General features: G+C 35.6%; 1 protein-coding gene across 1 annotated transcript in view; it reads left to right on the top strand.

The window, feature by feature from the left end:
* The window catches only part of LOC104538325 (vacuolar protein sorting-associated protein 13B-like), a 54334-nt gene extending 34992 nt beyond the window's left edge, over positions 1–19342 (top strand). Inside the window, exons 6-11 of the mRNA XM_010181483.1 lie at positions 585–805; positions 6297–6503; positions 13711–13882; positions 14948–15062; positions 17224–17365; positions 18839–19342. Coding sequence (XP_010179785.1) covers positions 585–805; positions 6297–6503; positions 13711–13882; positions 14948–15062; positions 17224–17365; positions 18839–19342 — 1361 coding nt within the window. The remainder of the gene's footprint in view (positions 1–584; positions 806–6296; positions 6504–13710; positions 13883–14947; positions 15063–17223; positions 17366–18838) is intronic.
* The last annotated feature ends 1944 nt before the right edge of the window (positions 19343–21286 follow it).

Raw genomic sequence — 21286 nt, 5'->3', positions numbered from 1 at the left:
GAAAGTGTTGACCATAGGCCACACCAGGCAGCAAACACACTCTCTATATATTGTTTAAATACACTGGTTTGAATTCTTTATTGCCCTGTTAGACCCATTCGTATTTGTCTGCCATCTGCTCAGGACTGGCCCCGATGCTTCTGGGATATTAGATTCATTTGGGCTCTTCTTACCCATGACTCCATGCCTAAATCTTGAAAAATAAAACCTTTTACCAAATAATCTCCTGAATTTTGATATAGGAAGGAGAATTTTCTTCTTATCTTCTTCCAAATGAATGTCCTGTGTACACAGATGAAGACTTTGTCAGCCCAGGCTCCGGTTTGTGGATGCTCACCAGCCTGCTGTGTTTGGATCTGAGACTGCATCCAGCCACTTCTTGTGTTACTTTGAATTGGGGCAGGCAGGTTTCCTTTGGTGAACTGAGAATTCATATGCTGGGCACTGAACTCTCCATCATTCCAGTGGGGACAAAAAGGCCCAACTTCCTCAGTGGAAAATCTAATAAATGGACTAGTGAACAGTTCTTTAAGGGGGGGGGGATTGAATTATTTAACTGGTTTTTCCTTCTTTTTAAACATTAGGTGATGCTTTTCCATGGACTATCAGTCTGCATCATTTCAGTATATATACTCTTCTTGGACAACAGATGACACTTAATTTAGTGGAACCAATGGGCTGTACTTCTACTTTAGCTGTTACTTCACAGAAACTTCTTGCATCGGGGCCAGAATCCAGGCACTCATTTGTTGTCTGCCTCCATGTCGACCTTGAGTCCCTTGAAATCAAATGCTCCAACCCCCAGGTTTGTAAATTTAATTGATTTATGAAAGGAAATTAAAAATAACTCGATTTAAGTACAATTGTTCTGTGTTTTGTTGAAGAGGGTCTCTTCTATCTTAACTTTTTTTTAACTGGTCCATCAAGATCAAGGTGCTTAGATTAAGATTCGCTTTGAAGCACTCTCAAGTTCTGTAATTTAAACTTCTGAAAATGTAATAGCTACAGTATAAATGCATCTTTTGGCTGATGGATGGGAATGAATTACAGATGTACCATTAAATGCTGTTCAACTGTCACTGTGGGTTCATGTATTGAAGTGGTTTAATATATTCTTTTTACCATATTTTCACAGAACTATTATTTCTTCAAACATGGAATGTTTCTTAGGCAATCAATGGTATCCTATAGTAAAGAAAAAAAAAGCAACACAGAGGAAAGTGTAAACAAAAATTGTCACCCCATTTGTATTTATTAATAAGTAAAGATGTTGCTTTATTTTCAGAAAGTGCACCTATCGGAGTTTAACCTGACAGGCAGCTAAACACTACACAGTTTCTTGCTTACTGCCCCCAGTACCTGGTGGGATGCAGGAGAGAATCTGAGGAGAAAGGTCAGGACACTCGTGGGTTGAGATAAAAACAACTTAATGATTGAAATAAACTAAACTGTAATAATAATAAATAAATTAATAATAGCAGCAAGAACAACAATAATAATAATATTGCAATAGTGATAGGAACAGCGATAATAAAACACATAACTTTATACTCAGCTCATGCAGAATTCACAAGCCATGTGCTCCCAGCAGTGAATATTAGATAAAATAATATTGCAAACATAACAGCTCCAGCAAAAGCAGGGAGTACGAGGCCTTGGGAACCTAACGACAGGCAAAACCCTCTGGAGATGACAACCGTCAAGGAAAGAGAGGGTGTCCCTAGTAGACTCCACAATTTGTAGCGAGTGTGACCTTTATAGTATGGAATAATCCTGTTGGCCAACTTGGTCAGCTGCCCTGAAAACCCCTAGCTTTTGCTCCCTCCAGCTTCTGCACCTGATTAACTCAAAACTGCTGAAGACCTTGTTCACTGCATACCAGTGCCAGCCAAAAACTGAAACAAAATGTCTTTATCAACTTTTGTTTCCACTAAAACGCATACTGTAGTTCTTGTAGAAATGCAGCTTTCCTGAATAGAAAACTCATTCTATGATTCTATCCCATCCAAATGAGGACGGCACCTTGTATTTAACTGACCTGGATCAGGTTTGCTGTAGTTCCAAACAGAGTAGGTTTTCTATGCAAAATTGTGAGTAATCTTTACTGCAATTTGAATAACACTTTCCTGACAGTCGTGACAGCTGCAACATTTCCAGTGGTGCTGGAGAGACCACTCTTGTTCTTGGGAATTGCAGATCTGTTAAGGTGTGAATAGGGCTCTGCATTCATATGCTGTCTGCTCCAGAGTTTTAGCCATATGTAAGGGGGTTTTTTTTGTGAAAGAGCACAAAGTATTATAATTTTGATCTGATAGACAGCACATCATGTTTGTAAAGATTTATGGACCTATGGCCTAGGTCTGGGAATACTAAAGCTAAGGTAGGTGGTGTAATTTTAATGTTATCCCTTGTGTGTACTCATTAGAATGTTTCTCAGTCGTGTGCAATTTTTTTCCTTGTCTCATTCCATGTTCTATGAATGAAACAAGTGTTTTAAACTATGTATTTATTTTATCCTCAATGTGTGGTCTCCTTCCATTCAAGTTATTTCTGACTCATTTGCTTTATGCCATTGTCTTCTGTACTGGTTAGACTCACTCTCACTAGGTAGAGATTGCTTACTGGACACGGGAAATTAAAATTTGAAGTTGAGCAGCCTCAACAAGGTCTGCTCAGACTTGTGAAGCTGTGTGACAGGTGTGTTTGCACACATAAAGGTTTGTCACTGTGTTATAAATGTATAAATAGGAAAGGACAAAATTATGAATCTGCTGACAGGTTTACATCTTATGTTTAAAGACTTCTGAAAGCTTTACTTTGCAACTTTGTGGTATTTCCATAAGGTTTAATGAATTCATATGTGATAATTTAACAGCCTATGGAAACCTGCCTTGTTCTGTATTAATTTTCACAAAACTGTACAAAATTCACCTTGATACCAGAGCTATTCCCTGCCCATGGCAGAAGTGTTGGACCAGATGATCTTTGAGGTCCCTTCCAGTCCAAACCATTCTGCGATTCTATGGCTCTATTCAGAGAATTGTTAAATATTTTGAGGTGTTAATGTAGCGAAACAATTTGCTACATTTGATTGACATGCTCTCAGTGAAATTGTGGCAAATCATCTGATCAAGTCTGATTTATTTTTTTTTAATATCTCCAAATGTATTACTCATGGTTAATATATGTAAGCAGAATGGCATTGTTTTAAGTGGAAGCCTTATCTAAATTTGAGTGGCAAATTTAGAAGAAAGGTGGAATAAGTATAACACATTTTCAAGCTTTCCTACCAAAGTGTGATCAAACATGTTGTTTTTCAAACTGTAAGAAAATACTTGCACTGAAAAATTTAAATTGTAAGCTCCGTGTAAATTGTACTACAGGTATAGTGAAATGTTAAAATGAAGTTGTACAGTGATGTATCAGACCAAATATTGTTGTCTTAAAGGACATTCTTGTACACTCTGATGTTATTAATTTACTGAAGTATTATAATGACCAAAAGGATGCAGACAAATTATTTGAGTTTAATGAAGCTGTCCTTTCTCCCTTACATCTGCCTTACTTATCCTTTCTGCTTTATTTATGCAAAAGGAGAAAAAAAGCCCATCAGTCTTCTTTAAACAGATGTTCAGGAGCATAAGATGGAAAATACAATTGCATATAAAGCATTTGGCAGTTATAAATTCACAGTAGAGTAACTATGAAATTTGATTCTTTAGAATGACGGGCTGCATTTTGTCTATAGATGACAGCCTTAAAGTAGGTGATACTTAATGAATTTGTTACATGGCAACAAAGGTGAAGTATTTTACTGTATTATTATTATGATGCAATACAAGGCCATGTTCTGATGAATGTATCCCTTTAAAATCAATAGATACTTCCAGTGTGCAAAATTGTCAGGGTATTGCCTTTTATTGTAGTTTTCAATTTTGTAGTAGTGTGTTATTTTTTTAAGCATAAAATGCTGTAACACATTCAACTTTACAGGTTTTGCCAAGTAGTCAATGGGGTCCTGCTGAGTTGTGTGTGGTTTTGGTGAGGATGGAGTGGAAGCAGTGAGAGAGGGAAACTTTTCTTAACAAGTACTGGCAGAGTTATTCCTATTTTTGTCATACCATTTTTCTTCTCTTGAATACAGTGTACCAAAAATAATTATTCTATATTAACTGTTATGCTCAAAAATACTTATAAAGGAGAGAGGCATTACACTTATATTAGCTCTTCTAATAGGAATGGATTTTCAAAATACTAAGACTGCTCATTTGAAAAAGTGCAACCAGCAAGAGAAGTAGAAATCTTTCCATTTTAATGAGTAACAACAAATGGAATAAAATAAAGTGTAATAAAAATAATCAAAGACATAACATCTTTATCTGAAGTTTTTATATTTTAGTTACACGTAGACACATGCCTTCTTTTTTGCTTTAATGAGGTTTTTATGTGAAAATCATCTCCCTCTAATCAAAGTGTACCTTTTTTTTTTTTTCTTGGTGAACTTGTTTTGTCTCTGGTTTCAGAAAAGGAAAGAGAATTAGGGTCATACTACTTGACTGACTGGTTGCTGGTGATTTTCAGAGAGATGGCTACTGCTGTCTGAAATAGCCACTGTTTCAGAGTGACTGCAAAGATTATAGCCTGAGCAATTTATAAAAAAAATCTCCCTGCTAACATAAGTAATTATTTGCTTTAATGGTTATTACTGTTGCAACCCTAATAAGATCTAAACTCTTCGATGTTGCATTAGCTGATGACAAACCTCTTTACTTTGTGTGTGAGCATGTATGTAAACACAGACGTTCCTTCTTTTGTGGTGTGATGTGCCTTTATGAACAGTAGCATAATTGAATTTCTGGAAGCTCTGCTTCATTAAGACAAGTATAGCTTAAATTATCCTTTGGTTTCTTGACCAAAAAATATTTTGGATGAGGGGAGGTTGCAAGCATGTATGATTTGGATATGTGCCTGTATCCTATATTTTCTTAGAGACTCTTTTGCCAGCAAAGTGTCAACACCAGTTAATGTTACATTAATCAATCAATCAGATGGACATTGAGTTGATCTTCTTGCATTACATGGTAAAGACTCAGAAAAATTTAGAAATCTGCGATTATTAATTTAAAGGCTACCAGTGCATATCAGAGTGCTACCGGCACAAAGTATTTTAAAGCATAACTAAAAGATACTTTTTTGCCACAGCCAGTTATTGTTTATCTGTAGATTGCTCTGTATATGAAGACAAAAAATGAGTACTCAGAAGTTTATCTCCTTTGAGGAAAAATTCTGTCAGAAGAGTATATGACCTGCTCAGTGTAAGCCTTGAAACTTCAAAAGAAAATCCAAGATGAATTAAGAAGGTTTTTATAAAATTCCAGCATTTCACCTCTTAAGAAGGGACTGTAGCTTGTACTTTGAGACTTCATCACACATTCTCACGCACAAAATCAAATGCTGTTTTATATCAAATGTAGATTGACAACAGTGTTTTTCTGCATCTGTTCTGCCCACATAAGAAGCCAGCTTCATAGAGTAGATGTGTCCTGAGGCTTAAAGTTCTTATAAATATGAGAATTTCCATTTTTTATAATGGCAAGTTGGGTATGGTATCCAGCTGTGGATCTGCTTATATATTGTTTGCAGTTTTCTCTGAGCTTGTTTTATACAGTATATTGCAATATGTTGTCATACAAATTCCATGATTAATGCTTATTTACAAAAACTTGTGTAAATATCTTAGAACTGAGTCAAACATTGTGCAAGTTAAACAGTGTGTTTCTGAGTACTGGAATGACATATGCCAGGAGACTCTTGAGTTTGATAGTAGATATTCTTCCTAAAACAAAGGTTTCATATGCTGCATGGGATCATTATTTTAATATAATTAAAGTGAGCAATTTTTGCATTGTAATTATTTCACAAAGTTTAAATGTTTTCCTTTTTCTAGAGGCAGTATCTATATGTATGAAATATACCATAAATTACCTTTTTTTAATTGTTAAAACTGATACTAGTAAAAGTTTTACAAGACTGTTATTGGTTACATTTTTATGAGCTACATACCATATGTTTAGACAAAGGACAGATTATTTTTATCAAAATAACTATACTGTAACTGATGTTAATTATTCTAATTGCAGTGTAGTTGCTTATCAGAACATTATAAATGGTGAGAAGTTCAGTTCTGCTGCAGTCTAAGTCTCAGTAGAGGACTTTGATGATTTTCCTTCACCTCATTAGGGAAAGCTTCCTCTTAAAAAAGTTTTTTTTGTGGTTTGTTTTTTTTTTCCTTTTAGGTCCAGCTTCTGTATGAACTGGCTGAAATCACAAGTAAAGTTTGGAATAAAATTCAGAGGAAAGGAATTCTGTATCAATCTTCTGTCTATACTGAAACCATGACAGGACCTGCTCCTCCTAGCTCTCCAGTTAAAAGTAGCGTTGGTACCGCTCCACCAGATACCAGCACGTACAGCCCATCTGCTGACGTTGGGACCACTACAGAGGTAGGCTTTATTTTTGAGAAAGTCATATTCTGACTTAAAAGGTATGGTGGTGCACATTCAAATAAGAATCAGAAGAATCAGAAAGAGCGGTAGTGTCCCTATGGAATGTAGGTTTGCCCCAATAGACTATTGAAGAATACCTTATTACTCAGTTTGGTATAACAAAAGGAAGGAGAAAAAAAAATAAATTGCTGTATTGCTCCTATGTTTATTATTTGTCTGGATCATTTCTCTTTGAAGGGAATCAGTATTAACTCTTGTTAGAAAATTATGATTATTGTTTTTCAGGTCAAGAAGCATAAGGTGTCTTTCAAGTCCAGAATTATTAGAACAGGAACTGGTGTTTTGGAAGGACCCATGATACCTGTGCTGCTTGTGAGTCATTCCAAGTAGCTTCATAAGTCAGCCTGTCCTGTTGAAGCCAGTCACTGCGATGCCTGAGTCAGTGGAGAGCTTCTGTGTGCAGGCTGTATTGATAACCAGGAGAGGCACAGGGACAGTGAAGGCTCCCAAGGGTGGCGATGTAGCTCACCCAGCTGTGTGCTCATCCCAGGTCCATCCAGCCACTGTTACCCTCCGTCTCTACTACTTCTGGAGCTCATTTCCATCCCCTCTCCAGCTGTCCCTGGTCTCAGAAGTGCTTTTGTAACTCAGTCGCTTGCAGATTTGAGTATGCAGCTTCAAATATAAGAAAGATTGACTACTTGGTTTTGGTATTTCTGCTTTCTTAATTTACAGCACTGCGTAACTGTCTGAAGCAATCTGGTACCTGATCTTAATTTCTGTGTGTGCCTAAGACTGTAATATGTTATTAAATGTTATTTATATAAATGTTATTTAGGCATGACAGGGAGTTTTGCTTCTCTGCCATACTGAGGAAAGAGAGTTATAATTCTCTTATCAGCTCAAATACAGCATTAAACTTCATGCATGAGTATCATTAGCTAAGAGTAGCTGATATAGAGTAGAATGGGGGGGTCACAGGAGGCTGTGCAACTGAATAGGCCTGATATTTGTGATTTTCTTAGTGCTCTTTCAGGTTTACTAGGTAGAATAATAAGTTGGCCTTGTTTGTGCTCCAGGAGAGAGCCAAAAATATGTAAGATGAGTTGAAGGTATACCAGTGGTATATCATAACTAAGCAATGCTTCATTCTTAACACGAAGCTATCAGAATGAGGGAAGGCTGTTGTGAGAGGCTGGGTTTCATTCTCAGGATAAACACAGCAATGTTGGGGGCATCTTGTACTGCAGTTCTAGAACAAAGACAAATACACAGCGGTTTGAGTGCTGAGTGCAACTTCATATTCAACAACATTTGGCCAGGATTGTTTTAACCCTATGTATGGTTTATATTAACTGCTGGGTTTGGAAAAAATAAAATGGTGATTGCTAGAGCTTATTTTTATATGCATCTCACACGCATAGAGGTAACTGTCATTAAAAAGTGTTTGATCTGGAGTTTAAGTTGTTTCACTATAATATTTCTAGATTATCTGAATAGCCTTGGTTTTGGTGTATTTCTGTGTGTGTGATTTCAATTGTGAAAAAATTTACCATGGATACAGTATTGAAGGTAAGTAATAATAGTAAGAAAACAATATAGTCACAAAAATAGTATTTTTTCACGTACTTACATCAAATCCTTTTCTCATTAAAATAAAAAACCACTAGCTTTATAAATGATTTGGTTTTGACCCTTTATATAGACAGCAGTGTTTGGAGTACCTGCTGTACTTGGAGCACTACTTGAAACGGATTCAGTAATTGTTTTAATCCATATGTTACCATGATTATTTTGCTAATATGGGTTCATATCCTACCCCTTTACAAAATGTTATTCATAATTTATTTAATTTTCTTCGTATTTTCAACAAATGTTATGCACAAGCTAAATGATTTTTCTCCTGACTAAATCAAGCTTGGTGAATTAACCGACAAAGGACAATATTAGAATTTGTGTTCAGTCTTTTCATCTCTGAAGCTGACACCATCATTTCAATTATTTCAGTAATTTCATAATTTTTTCCTAGGATAGGGAGGCAGTCCAGAAGAAAGAGCAAGCACAAGAGATCTGTAAGCGCACAGATAGAAAAGCATACTGAGGCAGGCATCATTTGTTTAATGGAGACATTGAGGTGTGTGATTGTATACATGGCTGGATACTTGAGATTCTAAGAAGTTCTTTGTCAGAAACTGAAGATGAGAATGAGAAGGCTAATTTTTACATTCTCATGAAAAGATTCACAGAATTGTTCAAGTAGGAGTGTAATATTTTTGGCTCAGCAGCTGAGGAAAATCTTATGTAATTTCTGATTAACTGGGTGGGAATATTAAGTGTATTGAGGTGATGAAAATCAGAACAGTATGTAGGGTGTATAAGGGTTTTAATTAACAGTCAAGAAAAGAGAAAAGCAAAGGTTTTGAATTACTGTGGTTGAAAAAAAGACAGAGAGAGAATCTTTGTCATGGAAAGTAAAGCCAGATTTAAGATTCCTATAAGACTGGTAGCTACAAAAATGCTGTATTTGAGTCTGTGGGTACTATCATTTTTATGAATTTGTGAGTCAAGGTTTATACTTTAAGACTAAGTTTGATATCAGTCTTGTGATTTCCTGAAAAGAGTTAGTGGTACTGTAAGGTGAAAAAAGAATGGATAGCCAGTGGAGGATTCATCTAAATGGTTTGGTTGTTATGGGATGTAACATCAAAGTTTGTCTTGACCTAGTACTTTCTTATATTTAAAGACTGAGGTTTCAAACAGAACAAATATAAAAAAACAACTATCCTTTCACTCTTAAAACTAATTATATGTCAAGTTACCAGTTGGACTGAGGTGAATCACCTACTAGGATGACTAAGTTAATACTTTCTAGGTGATGTAAACAAGGTAACATTTTCCCAACAGGTTTTTATTAAATCATAGGGAAAATTACCTTAAGCCCTCTACCACCATTTTAAATCAATGGAGTCATTGCTTTAACTAATTTTTTTTCTTTATAAACTTCTAGTGGCCATCAGTAACAATAAATATTTTAAAATAAAGTGTTTTGAAGCTACAAAAGTGAGCTTTTCCAAATCATTATATGTAAAGTAGCTAAGAACATTGTCCCTGAGACTCTGCGCAATCCTGATGTCTGAGAATTGTGTAGTACTGTTGAGGGTGGGAGAGAGAAGGAGGTAGGAGAATCACATTTGGCCAACCAGTGAGAAATAACAAAAGGAACTGTATTTTCTTCTCGCATTTCTAATAGACTATTTTAGACAGTATGAATTAAATAATTTGTAACATAATGGTTGGCAGTATCTCCATAACACATTCTCTTCTGCGGTTGGTGACTGTTTCTGAACTTATTCAGTATACTTCCCAGTATCAAAGCAAAAGCTGGGCTTTCATTATAATGACATAGTTGCTGTCCTGTTTTTTGAGGTAAGGATTGTTGAGAATTTAAAAAATGTATGTGTTGAAAAATGAACTAATGAGCGTTCTCCCTCATTTTTTTTCGCCAGTGAAGGCTGTTTGTCCTTTGAGAGTAGTTCACTGGTTTCCCTGTTTCCTTTTGCTGACTTAGTTACTATCGCCATACCTAGCTGTCGATAGTGTAATCATGGAATTGTGCTTCTCCTTCATTTGAGCAGGGTAGGATGTGAAGATGAGAGAGAGAATCTGGTAACTTCTGCTCTCTTGAGCTGCTACTTTGAACTATTTCAGTCTACTGATTTCCTCAGTTATAGTTCATATAATGAAGACTTTATTTGAAGAAAAATATCCTCCTTAGTATGTTCATATGTGCACAGAACCCCATTATAGGTGCTGGGGTGCATCTGAGAGGCATCTGTTCGAGAGCTATGCAGTTATTCCTCTGCCCCAAAAGGAGGCAAAGTAAGTTGACAGGACTTGTAGACAAGAAAAGTAGACAGATTTTTTTTGGTTTATTATTTTGTCTCCTGTGATGTATAGCAGCTAGTTCTACCTGTCAAATTGCCTAATAGGCTGCAGATGTCAGTCTGTTATACCATACTGTTTTCAATGAGACCAAGTTTTTCTTCTGGGTGAAAATATAGTCCTCCACAGTCTGTCCAAGTATAGATTGTTATATATAATATCTATCTTAGATAGAAGATTTTTTTTTTATCTGGAGATCCTGTTTGTTCACAGGAGTCTAACTAGTGAAATCTAAACCTTATAGCATCCTTCCAGTACTTTGAAGGGGCCTACAGGAAAGATGGGGAGGGACTCTTCATCAGGCAGTGTGATGATGGTGAGACACTGGTACAGGGAAGTTGTGGATGCCCCCTCCCTAGAAGTGTTCAAGGCCAGGCTGGTGGGAGGTGTCCCTGCCCATGGCGGGGGGTTGGACTGGATGATCTTTAAGGTCCCTTCCAGCCCAAACCATTCTGTCATTCTATGAAAGTACAGTTGAGGGCTGAGAATTTTTCCAGGTACCTTCTGAAGAAGTAATATTAATTTCAAAAAGTGTAGAAGTGGGATGAGGGATGTCAGAGTAACTCATACTTCTCAGCTTTATATGTCATTGTAGTCTTCAAGTACTGGTATGGAAAATTAAATGGGTAAGTGATACTGCATGGAAGCAGAGAATGGCTGAAAAAGGCCAGCAGAGGGGAAAGGGAAGGTGGAAGCAGCTTTTGGGGGGCAGCTGAGAAGATTGGAGTAGCACTCCACCATTTTCCTGGGTGTGATTTATCATTGTCTGTGGTTTTGCTGAGGGTTGGAACTGGACCGCTCCTTTCCCTTCCCACAGTCTGAGTTCCATCAAGGGAGCAGTAAAAGCAGATGAGACAGTTATAGTGCAGGCATTCACTGGCCAGGAGACCTAACACCAACAAAACCTTGCTTGATTACTGTCCTGATGCTGGCAGATCCACTTGCAAATACTTGGAGAAATAGAAAAATACTTTTATTTTTATCTCTTTAAATACTGTGTACTAAATGTCTTTATATTCTCTAAACTGCTAGTATTGGTTACTTATATATGTGTATTTTAGTCTTTAGAAATTTGAAGGTACTTAATATTGGCCTAATGTTACTTGCAAAGATGTCAGTGGGAGCAAATTGAGGCCCATGTAGTTTAATTTGTAAAATACCATTTTTTATTTGTAAATTATAATTTGTTTTCAAAATATTTAACAGTTATGTTTTTAATGAAAGAAATGGGGGAGGTAATATATAAAAATCAAATGCATTAGCCGCAGGTTTGACTTAGGTAAATTTTCCAGAAGTTGGCATTTTATCAAAGTCTGTATTTTGTTTATATGTTCCTATATTTTGAAATCTTGAAGTCTGTCACACCAAAATACTTTTCTGCAATAGGTACACAGTTTTTAAATTTAGAGATTTGCACTTAATGTGTTGTTTTGTTCTGTGGGAGACAAATGATTATTTTTATAGCTTCTTTCAGCTGTGACGAACTTGCTATAAATGAATCGGAAGAAAGCAAACTCTTACAACTGTTTATATTAAGCAGCAGAAGTAGTAATTTGTTTATGTGATCTGTGGATGATTTATATTTTAAGCTGCGTGTAACTCTTTTCATGCTGACAAGCTGATAGTGAGCACCACAGTCCTGTGTTGATAAAGCTACCTAGCTCACTGAATTTCAGTCTTGGTGGTGGTAAGACAGGGAAACATGAGTGAGAGGCGTAAGTGCTGGAGGGCTGGAAACAGTTAATCATTTTTACCGTCCCTCCTTTGGTACAGTAAAAGCAAAGGTAGTACAGACTACAACAGGCCACTTGTTACTGTTTACTTAAGTGCAAACAGTGGTAGAAGTGTTTAGTCCTTGGGGAAACTCAGTGATTGAGCAAGAACGCAGAAGTTATTTTGATAAGGCATAGCAGTAGTGTGGCCAAACTGTGATCATCCCTGAGCTTTAGGCAGGCCAAGGATGAAGGCCTCATATGTTTGGATCTTCCTGATGAACAAAGATAAATTCTGCTAAGAAAATAAACTCAGTCTATTGGTCAATTTGCAACAATTGGTGAAAGAATGAAATTGTATATTTTAGGACTTGGCATGAGAAGTTGTGGGAAAATAGTTCAGGTTTTCTGACTCTGGCTTGATTTTTCTCTAGATCTGGAAAGAGAGCAGAAAATTAATGCATAAACATATTTAACAAGACCATGCTGGGTGCTGAAAATCCAAAATGAAAATTGAAACTGCATGAGAAACAAGAGCATGGTCTCTTTTCTCACTTCAGCTTCTTGGTTTTTCACTGCAAAAAATTTCTAAGAATTTGAGCTTATTGAAAAAACTCAAACATGTCAGCTACTGCAGACCATCAGTTTTTCAGGCCCTGTGTCTCTTCCCAATGGTTCTGGTTACGTACCATTAACAGAAGTCTAAGAAGAAATGCAATCTCTTCATTTTTCACCTCCCAAAGGACAGTCGTATAGCAACGTCTGCCTTCAGAGGAGCATCTGCAGTTCTTCTGCCACTGAGAAAGAGAATGGGCCAATTCAACTGTTTATATACGTTTGAATAGCAGAAAAAAATTAGCTAGTATGTTCACATTGAACTGTTGAAGTAGTGGATGGGCGACGCCAGTAACTCAGTAACCTCTCACAGGGCCACGGTGTTGAGCAGCTGGGGATGTCTGTTGATAAGCTCTGCAGCTGGCATAGCTGCAAAAGAAGCTGCATAGAAGAAAGTGGGCAGGAAATAAGTAACCCAACTCAAAACCAGGGTGCATGCAGTAAAGTGTTATGGCCACACTGGGTAGGTCTATATTTGGCACCTCCAACAACCCTTTCTTCTTCTGCCTTTCAGATACACACAAGCCTGCTTATCCCCTTTTTTATTGCATCTCAGAATATTCCTATCAGCCTGTGTTTTTTTAATTGATGATCACATTTAATTAGTGTTAAATAGAGTTAATAAAGAAAGCCTACTATGCCAAGCAGACCAAAGTCATGGAACCTTACAGTTTTACCATCAAATCTTTGCCAAAGTCTATTATCTCTGCCTAAGAAAAGAGGAATATATTTTTGGTTTTTTTCCTGGTGTTAAAAAATGGTAAATTCAAACACACAGTTTGTGAGTCTGTGTGTGTGTGTGTGTGTGTGTGTGTGTGTGTGTGTGTATATACACACACACAAAGTTTGCGCATCTGCATCAGTCTAGAAAAAAAAAAGAGGAGTAGTGAAAAAGCAATACCTTTTTTTCCTCAGCTATTACATCTGTTTCACAGGGTGATTCTCTTCAGGGTGGTGATGATTCTCCATTCTCAGACTCCATTACATTGGAACAAACAACAAGTAATATCGGAGTCTCAAGTGGACGTGTCAGCCTATGGATGCAGTGGATGTTGCCAAAAATTACTATAAAATTGTTTGCTCCTGATCCTAGAAGTAATGGCACAGGTATTCAACATTTTTTCCCCTAATGTTCTGGTTTTAGTTCCATACATTATTTTACAGTGCAGTATTAGCTATTCAGAGCATTTTCAGACAGTATTAAACACTGTAATGTAGAAGTAATTGGTTGCGTTTATATTTCAAACTAGAGGAACAAGCTGTAGTTAGGTTAGTACATGTAATTAGAATTCAGTATTATTCTTTGATGCAAACTTTCCCCTCCCTGTGGCAAGATTATGATGTCAAATTGGTAATAAGTTGGTTATTTTACTTAAAGTGCTGCATTTATTGCCTTAGAAGTAATCACGTTTAGTTTTTATATGATTTAGTAGTATGTTTTGTGTATGTCTGTGTATAGATGTGTACTTTTGAATTGATAATTTCAAATTTAAATTTAACATAATCATTATAGTATAATCCTTAAAGTCATGGAAAGTTTAATATGGAGTTCAACATAGAAGTTTCAACTTTTTTGTTGAAAAGAGAAATGTGTGGTACACAGCTTCTCTTTCAAAATTTGAGATTAGAGTTAGTTTATTGTCAAAACAGTAATTGTTTGAAAGGAGCTCAGATTCTATAAATGTGCTGCAGGTCTTCAAATACTATTTTTGTTAGGAAACACTCCTGCTTAGTTATTCCTATTGTCACTCATAGAAATGTGAAAAAATAAGGAGACTAATGATTATAGCTAATTTTCAAAAAGATGTACTTGAACCTTTGATATAAAAAAACTAATTATGTGAGAGAAAGAATTCTTTCTTAAAGTATATTTAGAGTAAATATCTTGGCAAATATTTTTATTTTTTTTTCAGGAATTATACTATGAACACCTGAACTAAAAATCCCATATATAAGTCTCTCCACACATTTGTATTAAAAGGTTTGGATTGTAGGTTCTGGTTCCTATCTGTGTGACACTTGAATCAGCAATGGCTTTATGAAAAAAACTCTGAGTAGAAATAGCATCATTCTATTTCCAAAATGTGGTTTCTCAGGTGTATGTATTGCTTAAAAATTTGCAAGTTTCAGATTAATAACTAAAGGTTTTTTTATTTTCTTTGACTATTGCAGAAGTTTGTGTTGTCAGTGAATTAGAAGATCTCAGTGCCTCAGTAGATATGCAGGATGTCTATACCAAAGTTAAATGTAAAATAGAAAGCTTCAATATTGACCATTACAGAAACAGGTAATTCCTGGGAGTTATTCTTTAATTTTGGACTGAAAAACAGTGGCATGTGTCAGGGGTTTTTTCTTAACTCTTAACTTGAATTTAACTCAATTTCAGTGAAATTATTTAACCTTTTAAGTAATAAAAATCAGAATTTCATTTCCTCCGAATTATGTCTGATTCCAAAGAAATACACAGAAGTCATTACAAATCAGGAGAGTGTTTTTTCAGTTAGTTCATTAGACAAAAATAATCCATTTTAGCTGAACTTTTGAGTGAGAAAATCCCTAACTATTACTTCATGATTGGCAAGGGCCAATTTTAAATGATTTATGGTATCATACTCTTAGACATTGAAAAGAATTTTCTAAAAAATGGAGCTGTCTATATTGCTGTGTCTTAGCAGCACCACAATGCAAGGAACTAAGCTGATTATCTGTGTGACACGGTATAGTGTCACACAGACATGCCCGAGTAAAATTTGAGTAATTCTTGTCCACCAGTATATCATCACTGTTATGTACATTTAGGGTAAGTAGTTAGGCCTACTATATGTCTTGCAACTTTAGCAAGTTTTGTTAGCTGAATAGTTTGCTGCACCAATGTGACTACGTTCATTTGGCACCTAGACACATGGTTCTGTAAAGAAATTGCATGTACCTCCTTCTACCATCTGTCGGCCATGAACACACTGGTCTTGACAAAATACAAGGGAGCCGGTGCAGTCTTTGATCAACTGGGCTAGTGTTTGCCATTACAGAACAGCATATTCCATTGCAGGAGACAGAAATTAAGAGAAAATAGAATAGTTGTTGTGTTACTCCCTGAAAGTAGTTTAAAAGCTTCAGAACATATTTTGGCATTGAAAATTACTGTAATATTTAGGACCACAAATAATTTTGACTTAAAGCCAATATCTGCAAGGTCTTACCGGGCACTTATTGTTCCCTACGTACAATAGGAAGAAGATTTAGTATCACTTTATCAAAGTTACCAACATTTCTGAGACTTCTTTTTCTGATCAATCAGCTGTCTAAAAAAATATTTTTTTTTGTCTAAGTTACTAATGCAGTTATTGTTTGTATGTATTGTAGCAGTTGATAACCAAAATTTGTACATTATTTATAAAATATTTTAGAATTGAGTCATAATGCTTTTAAATGCTTTGGAATCCCAGTAGTTCTTAATCCTAGGTGCTCTTAACACGCTTCATGTCCACAGATTATATGGAAAGCTTGAGAAGGTGCTTCACTTCCGGGAGCCTACTGCTCCATTAGGAATGATTTCAACTTCAAGGTGTTCTTGTTTGCTAATGTTATACTGAGGCTTTTAACAAACAAACAAACAAACAAAAATCCAAAAAACCGAAACAGCAAAAGGAAAAAAAAGCCCACCTAACCAAAGCCCTAACTTAATTCCAATTGACAACATTGTTACAGTTCTCATTTATATTTCATAATACCTTCAGAGTACCTTTCTCTATCTTTAAAACTCTGTGGACTAAAACCAAAAGCAGAGAATAGATAAGATGAATATTCTGTCTTCCAGGCCAGGGGGAGACTGGCAGTCAGGACATTTTGAAGGAATATTTCTACAAAGCAGAGAAAAGCTTTTGGTGAGATCTTTTTGGTAAACTAAGGTGCTTACCTGAATAACTCTTGCTTAAGCAACATATTGATCTTTATTCTTGTATGTATTAAAAAGAATGATTACAAGAACTGTAGTACAAAGCACATTTTAATACTTAATAGCTAATTTTTTCTCAATAATATTATGCTTTTTTACTTGTGAGTACAGCTTTTCATTCAGTTTCCTGGTTCTTGTAATCATTTTCTTCCTCATTCTAATAAAGCCATCTGCTGAAAATCATGGGGTAAGTCCCTTTTCTATATGCAGAATTTTACTATAATTTTATTCTCATGTAATCTTGACCTCTTGCTACAGGTTGTCCTTTCACATAAAAGTTTACAATTCTTTTTTAGAACTTTTTTTACCATTTTTTGCTTGATTGGATTGAATTTCAGCTTTTTAGCAAAAAATACAGCATAGGCTTTATCTTGCAGTTACAGAGAAACATGCAAGTTTAATGTGGCTTTTTTTTTTTTGCTTATAGCAATATTTTGTTTTATTTTATTGCTTTTTGTCTTCCCCTCTTCCATGCCTCATTCATTACCTCAAGCCTTGGGGAAGATTCTTGGTCTCTGGGGCAATATGGAGGTGTATTCCTTTCCTGTACTGACAAGCTGAACAGACGTACCTTGTTGGTTCGACCCATCAGCAAGCAGGACCCTTTCAGTAATTTCTCTGGCTTCTTTTCCTCTGTAAGAATCTTTTAAAAAAATTTTTAGTACAGAACTTCCACTAATAAATGCCAGTTGGAGTATTATAAAAAAAAAACAACCTCAAATGGCTTTAGTTTCTTGTCATCTAATTTTTTTTTTGTACTGAATGTATTTATTGCTTACATTGATTAGTTGTGTTATTTCCCTCTTATCCTTTAGTAATAGTTGTCAGTCAATTTTTAGTAGATATGGGGTGAACGGTTGATGGTTAACAACCTGGTACATAACAGCAGTCCACTGAAAGTCAATGGGATTCATTTATATTAAAAGTGAGCACATAGAGTAACTTTTGGGGACCAAATAATACTAAAAACCAGTACTGATTGCTGCATTTTGCTCATGTAATTCTGATATCTGTTTAGGGATTTAGGTACTTTGTGTTACTGCAATATACCTTTATGCAACCTTTTAAAATTATTTCTTATAATTATGATAATGCAAGAATTAAAAATTTCATATTTGAGTCTTTCTTTTGAATGCTAGGAATATTACTTGGTGAGTCAGAGTATCTCAGTGCAAGATATTTAATGCCTTTTTTATTTGTCTGTTTATCCTTGAAAGACTTTATATGTTATGGCATTGAGCTCTATCTTCACAAGTATACGACAGTATAGAATCTTTTGATGTTAGTGGAAGTTCTGTATAATCTGATTTATTTTCATTATGAATATTGATTGATAATACTTTCCCTTACTGTGTTTGTTTCAGTTCTTATAGGAAATTAACTTAATTTATTTTAATTCACTTAATCATAAAAGCTTCCAGTTTTTCAGCATTTAACCTATGTGTCCTGTTTATTTAATAGATGTGCTTCTATTGACAAGGTGTACATTGCAGTGTATCTTTTATTTAAGTGATGTGCTTTCCCATGTGGTACAGCTTTTCTCTTTAAATGCTCGGAGGTGATGAGGGCAAAACCAGCTCAGTTCTTAGAGTATTTAGGTGGATTATACACCTATGTTTAGATGGAGTGAAGCTATCTCTGCACCCCAGTGTTAATTCAGCACCTGTGGTGTTAGCACATACAGAAGGAACACGGCAAAGAAGTAAGATCTACTTCTAAAATTTCTAAAGTGAAGGAGAAATCAAAATATTTAGCTGTGTGAAAAGTAATCAGAAAATTTTGGTAATTTAACCTCCTGAATGTATGGAGGTTTTTTGGCTGATCTGGATTGAATTTCATACAACATAATCAGAAAACAAAAATGTTCAGCAATTCATAGTTTGAGGAAACAATACAGTGAAGTGTGGACATACAGTGGGCAAATTGTCCATTCAAAAAAGTGATAGATTTTTTCTACTGTTTAGAGACAGTGGAAAGCTATTAGAAAATATAGAACCCTAAACATCCTAACAGAGAATATTGTAGTTTATGGATGTTACATACGTACATTTTTGCAGCATTTTGTTCTGTGTTTGGTTTTATTTTATTTTGTTTTTTTCTTGAAACAGACAACTGCTAAACTTTTAGATGGTTCACACCAACAACATGGATTTCTTTCTCTCACTTATACCAAAGCTGTGACAAAAAATGTCCGGCACAAGCTGATATCAAGAAATGAAAGACGAACATTCCATAAGGTATCAGAAGGTCACAGTGATAGTTCTCCTCACTTTCTTCATGAGATCCTCCTCTCCGCTCAGGCCTTTGATATGGTCCTATGTTTTCCTTTGCTTAATGCAATTGCAAGCATTTTTCAAGCCAGGTTGCCAAGGAGTCAAAAGGAGAAAAGAAAATCACCAGGTCAACCTATGAGGACTCATACTCTAACTTCCCGCAACTTGCCTCTGATTTATATCAACACTGGTGTAATAAGAGTCTTCTTTCCCAAAAATGAGGAAGATCGTCATACTGCAGAAGGTACAGTATTTTGTGTTGGAGATACTTTGCTCTTCGGTATTGTAAACGAATATGGCAACTTCGTTAAATCACTGACCATTGCTAGGGCGTTCTAAGTTTTAAGGGTCAAAGTCAGGAAACATCTAACGTTGACCTTACTTCTCTGCAGATTTGCCAAAAATATTTTTTTAGGTATTTATGTGATCTTTGCTTTCTTACTACCTATACAATTTACATTTTAAAAGTGATTATAAAAAAAAATGGTCAAGAATTGTGGAAAGGGAACTGAACTCAATTTTGCAGTGGTGATTCTTGTGTCAGCTCTCATTACGCTGACAGTTCAGTCTTCCACAGATGCCTATTCCAGTGATGGAGTGGAAGCAGAGTGTAAGGGAGCCTTAGCTCATGTGGAAATTGGTACCTAGATAAACACGCAGAAGTGAAGCAGATAGGTATTCTAGTTCAGCTTCAAGAAAGTTATTAAAATGTGCCTTGTGATTGTTGCCCAACAGGTGATGTAGTTTATCATTTATTTAGTAAGTCTCTGTTGAAGCTATTCAGACTCATGTAAGAGGCTTTCAGGTATTTAGAGGTGTGATACAGCATAAGCTGTTCTTTCAGAAAACAGTAAGTAGCCATTTTATCTATGGTTAATACTTTTTTGTTTCATTTGCATCCCTATTACAATCTTTATATATAAAGAGATGCTAATGTTAAAATAACACCTTGAAAAGCTAGCAGGAATATGATCACTTCCATTACCAATGATTCTTCTAGATATTTAAAAAAAAGGGAAAAAAAAGTAAAAAAGCTTTTTTACTGGTATCATGGTATATTTACATAAGTCTTATAGGTATGGGAGTTTTTTACCATTATATGTGATAGCACACAATATAATCCTGAGAGTATAGTCTTTAGATTTTCTCATAACTTAATTGCAAGAAGTACAGACAGTGAGAATTTACATAGATCATTTTTTGCCAGCATCCTCTACAATTTTCCAACTGGGAATGCTGAAAACACAGGAAGATAAAATTAGACTGGCTGTGTTGGCAAGAAAGAATTATGATTCTAGTTGGAAGAGAGTCCTAGGGCATGCTGTCAAGGAAATTTTTTTTAAAGTATGTTTTTGTGGCTCTGTAGCTGTATACTTCATTAAAAAGAAATTATTAAAAATGCCTTTTTGCTATCCCTTGCTTGAAAATGCATGCAAAGAACAGAATTGCCATGGTTAAGCATTGATGTAGGAAGAAAAACTGTGTCTGCTTTTAAAGAATAATGCTAAAGATAAGTTTTACTAAATTTATAAGAAAGGCAGGTAACCTCTTCCACTGGAAAATTCTGAAATACTATCACTATGAAAATCAATACTGTTCTCTTTCCATTTCTTTTTTCACCCCAGATTTTCCCAAGCTGCTGTTTGTTTCTGAACATGAACTAAATCGCCTTTCTCTTCTACTGCTTATTGTCTTCAAGAACAATAGAAATTAAAAACAATCACAAGGAGTAAGAGTTGATAATGACCCACATTACTGGTGTGCTAAATCAAAACAGTGCTATATTTCTTGGAGATATGCCCCCATAAAACCTCATTCATCATTTATTGATAGATTTTTAATCTGATAAGATTGATGTGTTTCAAGTTGTACTCACTGCAGTAGAAGTAGAAAAACAGTGACCTCAGTTTCTCTTCCAGTCGATCGTCTGCTGATTGTACCTTGTACCTAGTGGTAGTTACAAAACTATCCTCCCCCCAGAAAACACTTGTAATTGTGACTTTACGGGTAGAGTTTTTAAAAAAAAAGGCAAATCTGTTCATTATTCATGCAGTCCAAAAGCAAACTTGCACAATGACCTGTGATACACAAACACTATGAACTAATCAAAATAATGTTTTTGTTCTCATGAGGAATTTACATACATGCATGCATGAATACACCCATAGTTTCATGTTTTTTACAGCAGTACCAGAGTTAATATTTCTTTTTGTGGTGGACTTGAGGGCAGCATTCTCTCCTAGGTGATAAGCAATGCTATTTTCCCTCAGAGTTTAATTTTTT

The sequence above is a fragment of the Mesitornis unicolor genome, unplaced genomic scaffold (assembly GCF_000695765.1).
Source record: "Mesitornis unicolor isolate BGI_N332 unplaced genomic scaffold, ASM69576v1 scaffold23363, whole genome shotgun sequence".
In the NCBI taxonomy this organism is placed as follows: Eukaryota; Metazoa; Chordata; class Aves; order Mesitornithiformes; family Mesitornithidae; genus Mesitornis; species Mesitornis unicolor.
This window is presented reverse-complemented; position numbering and strand designations above follow the sequence as displayed.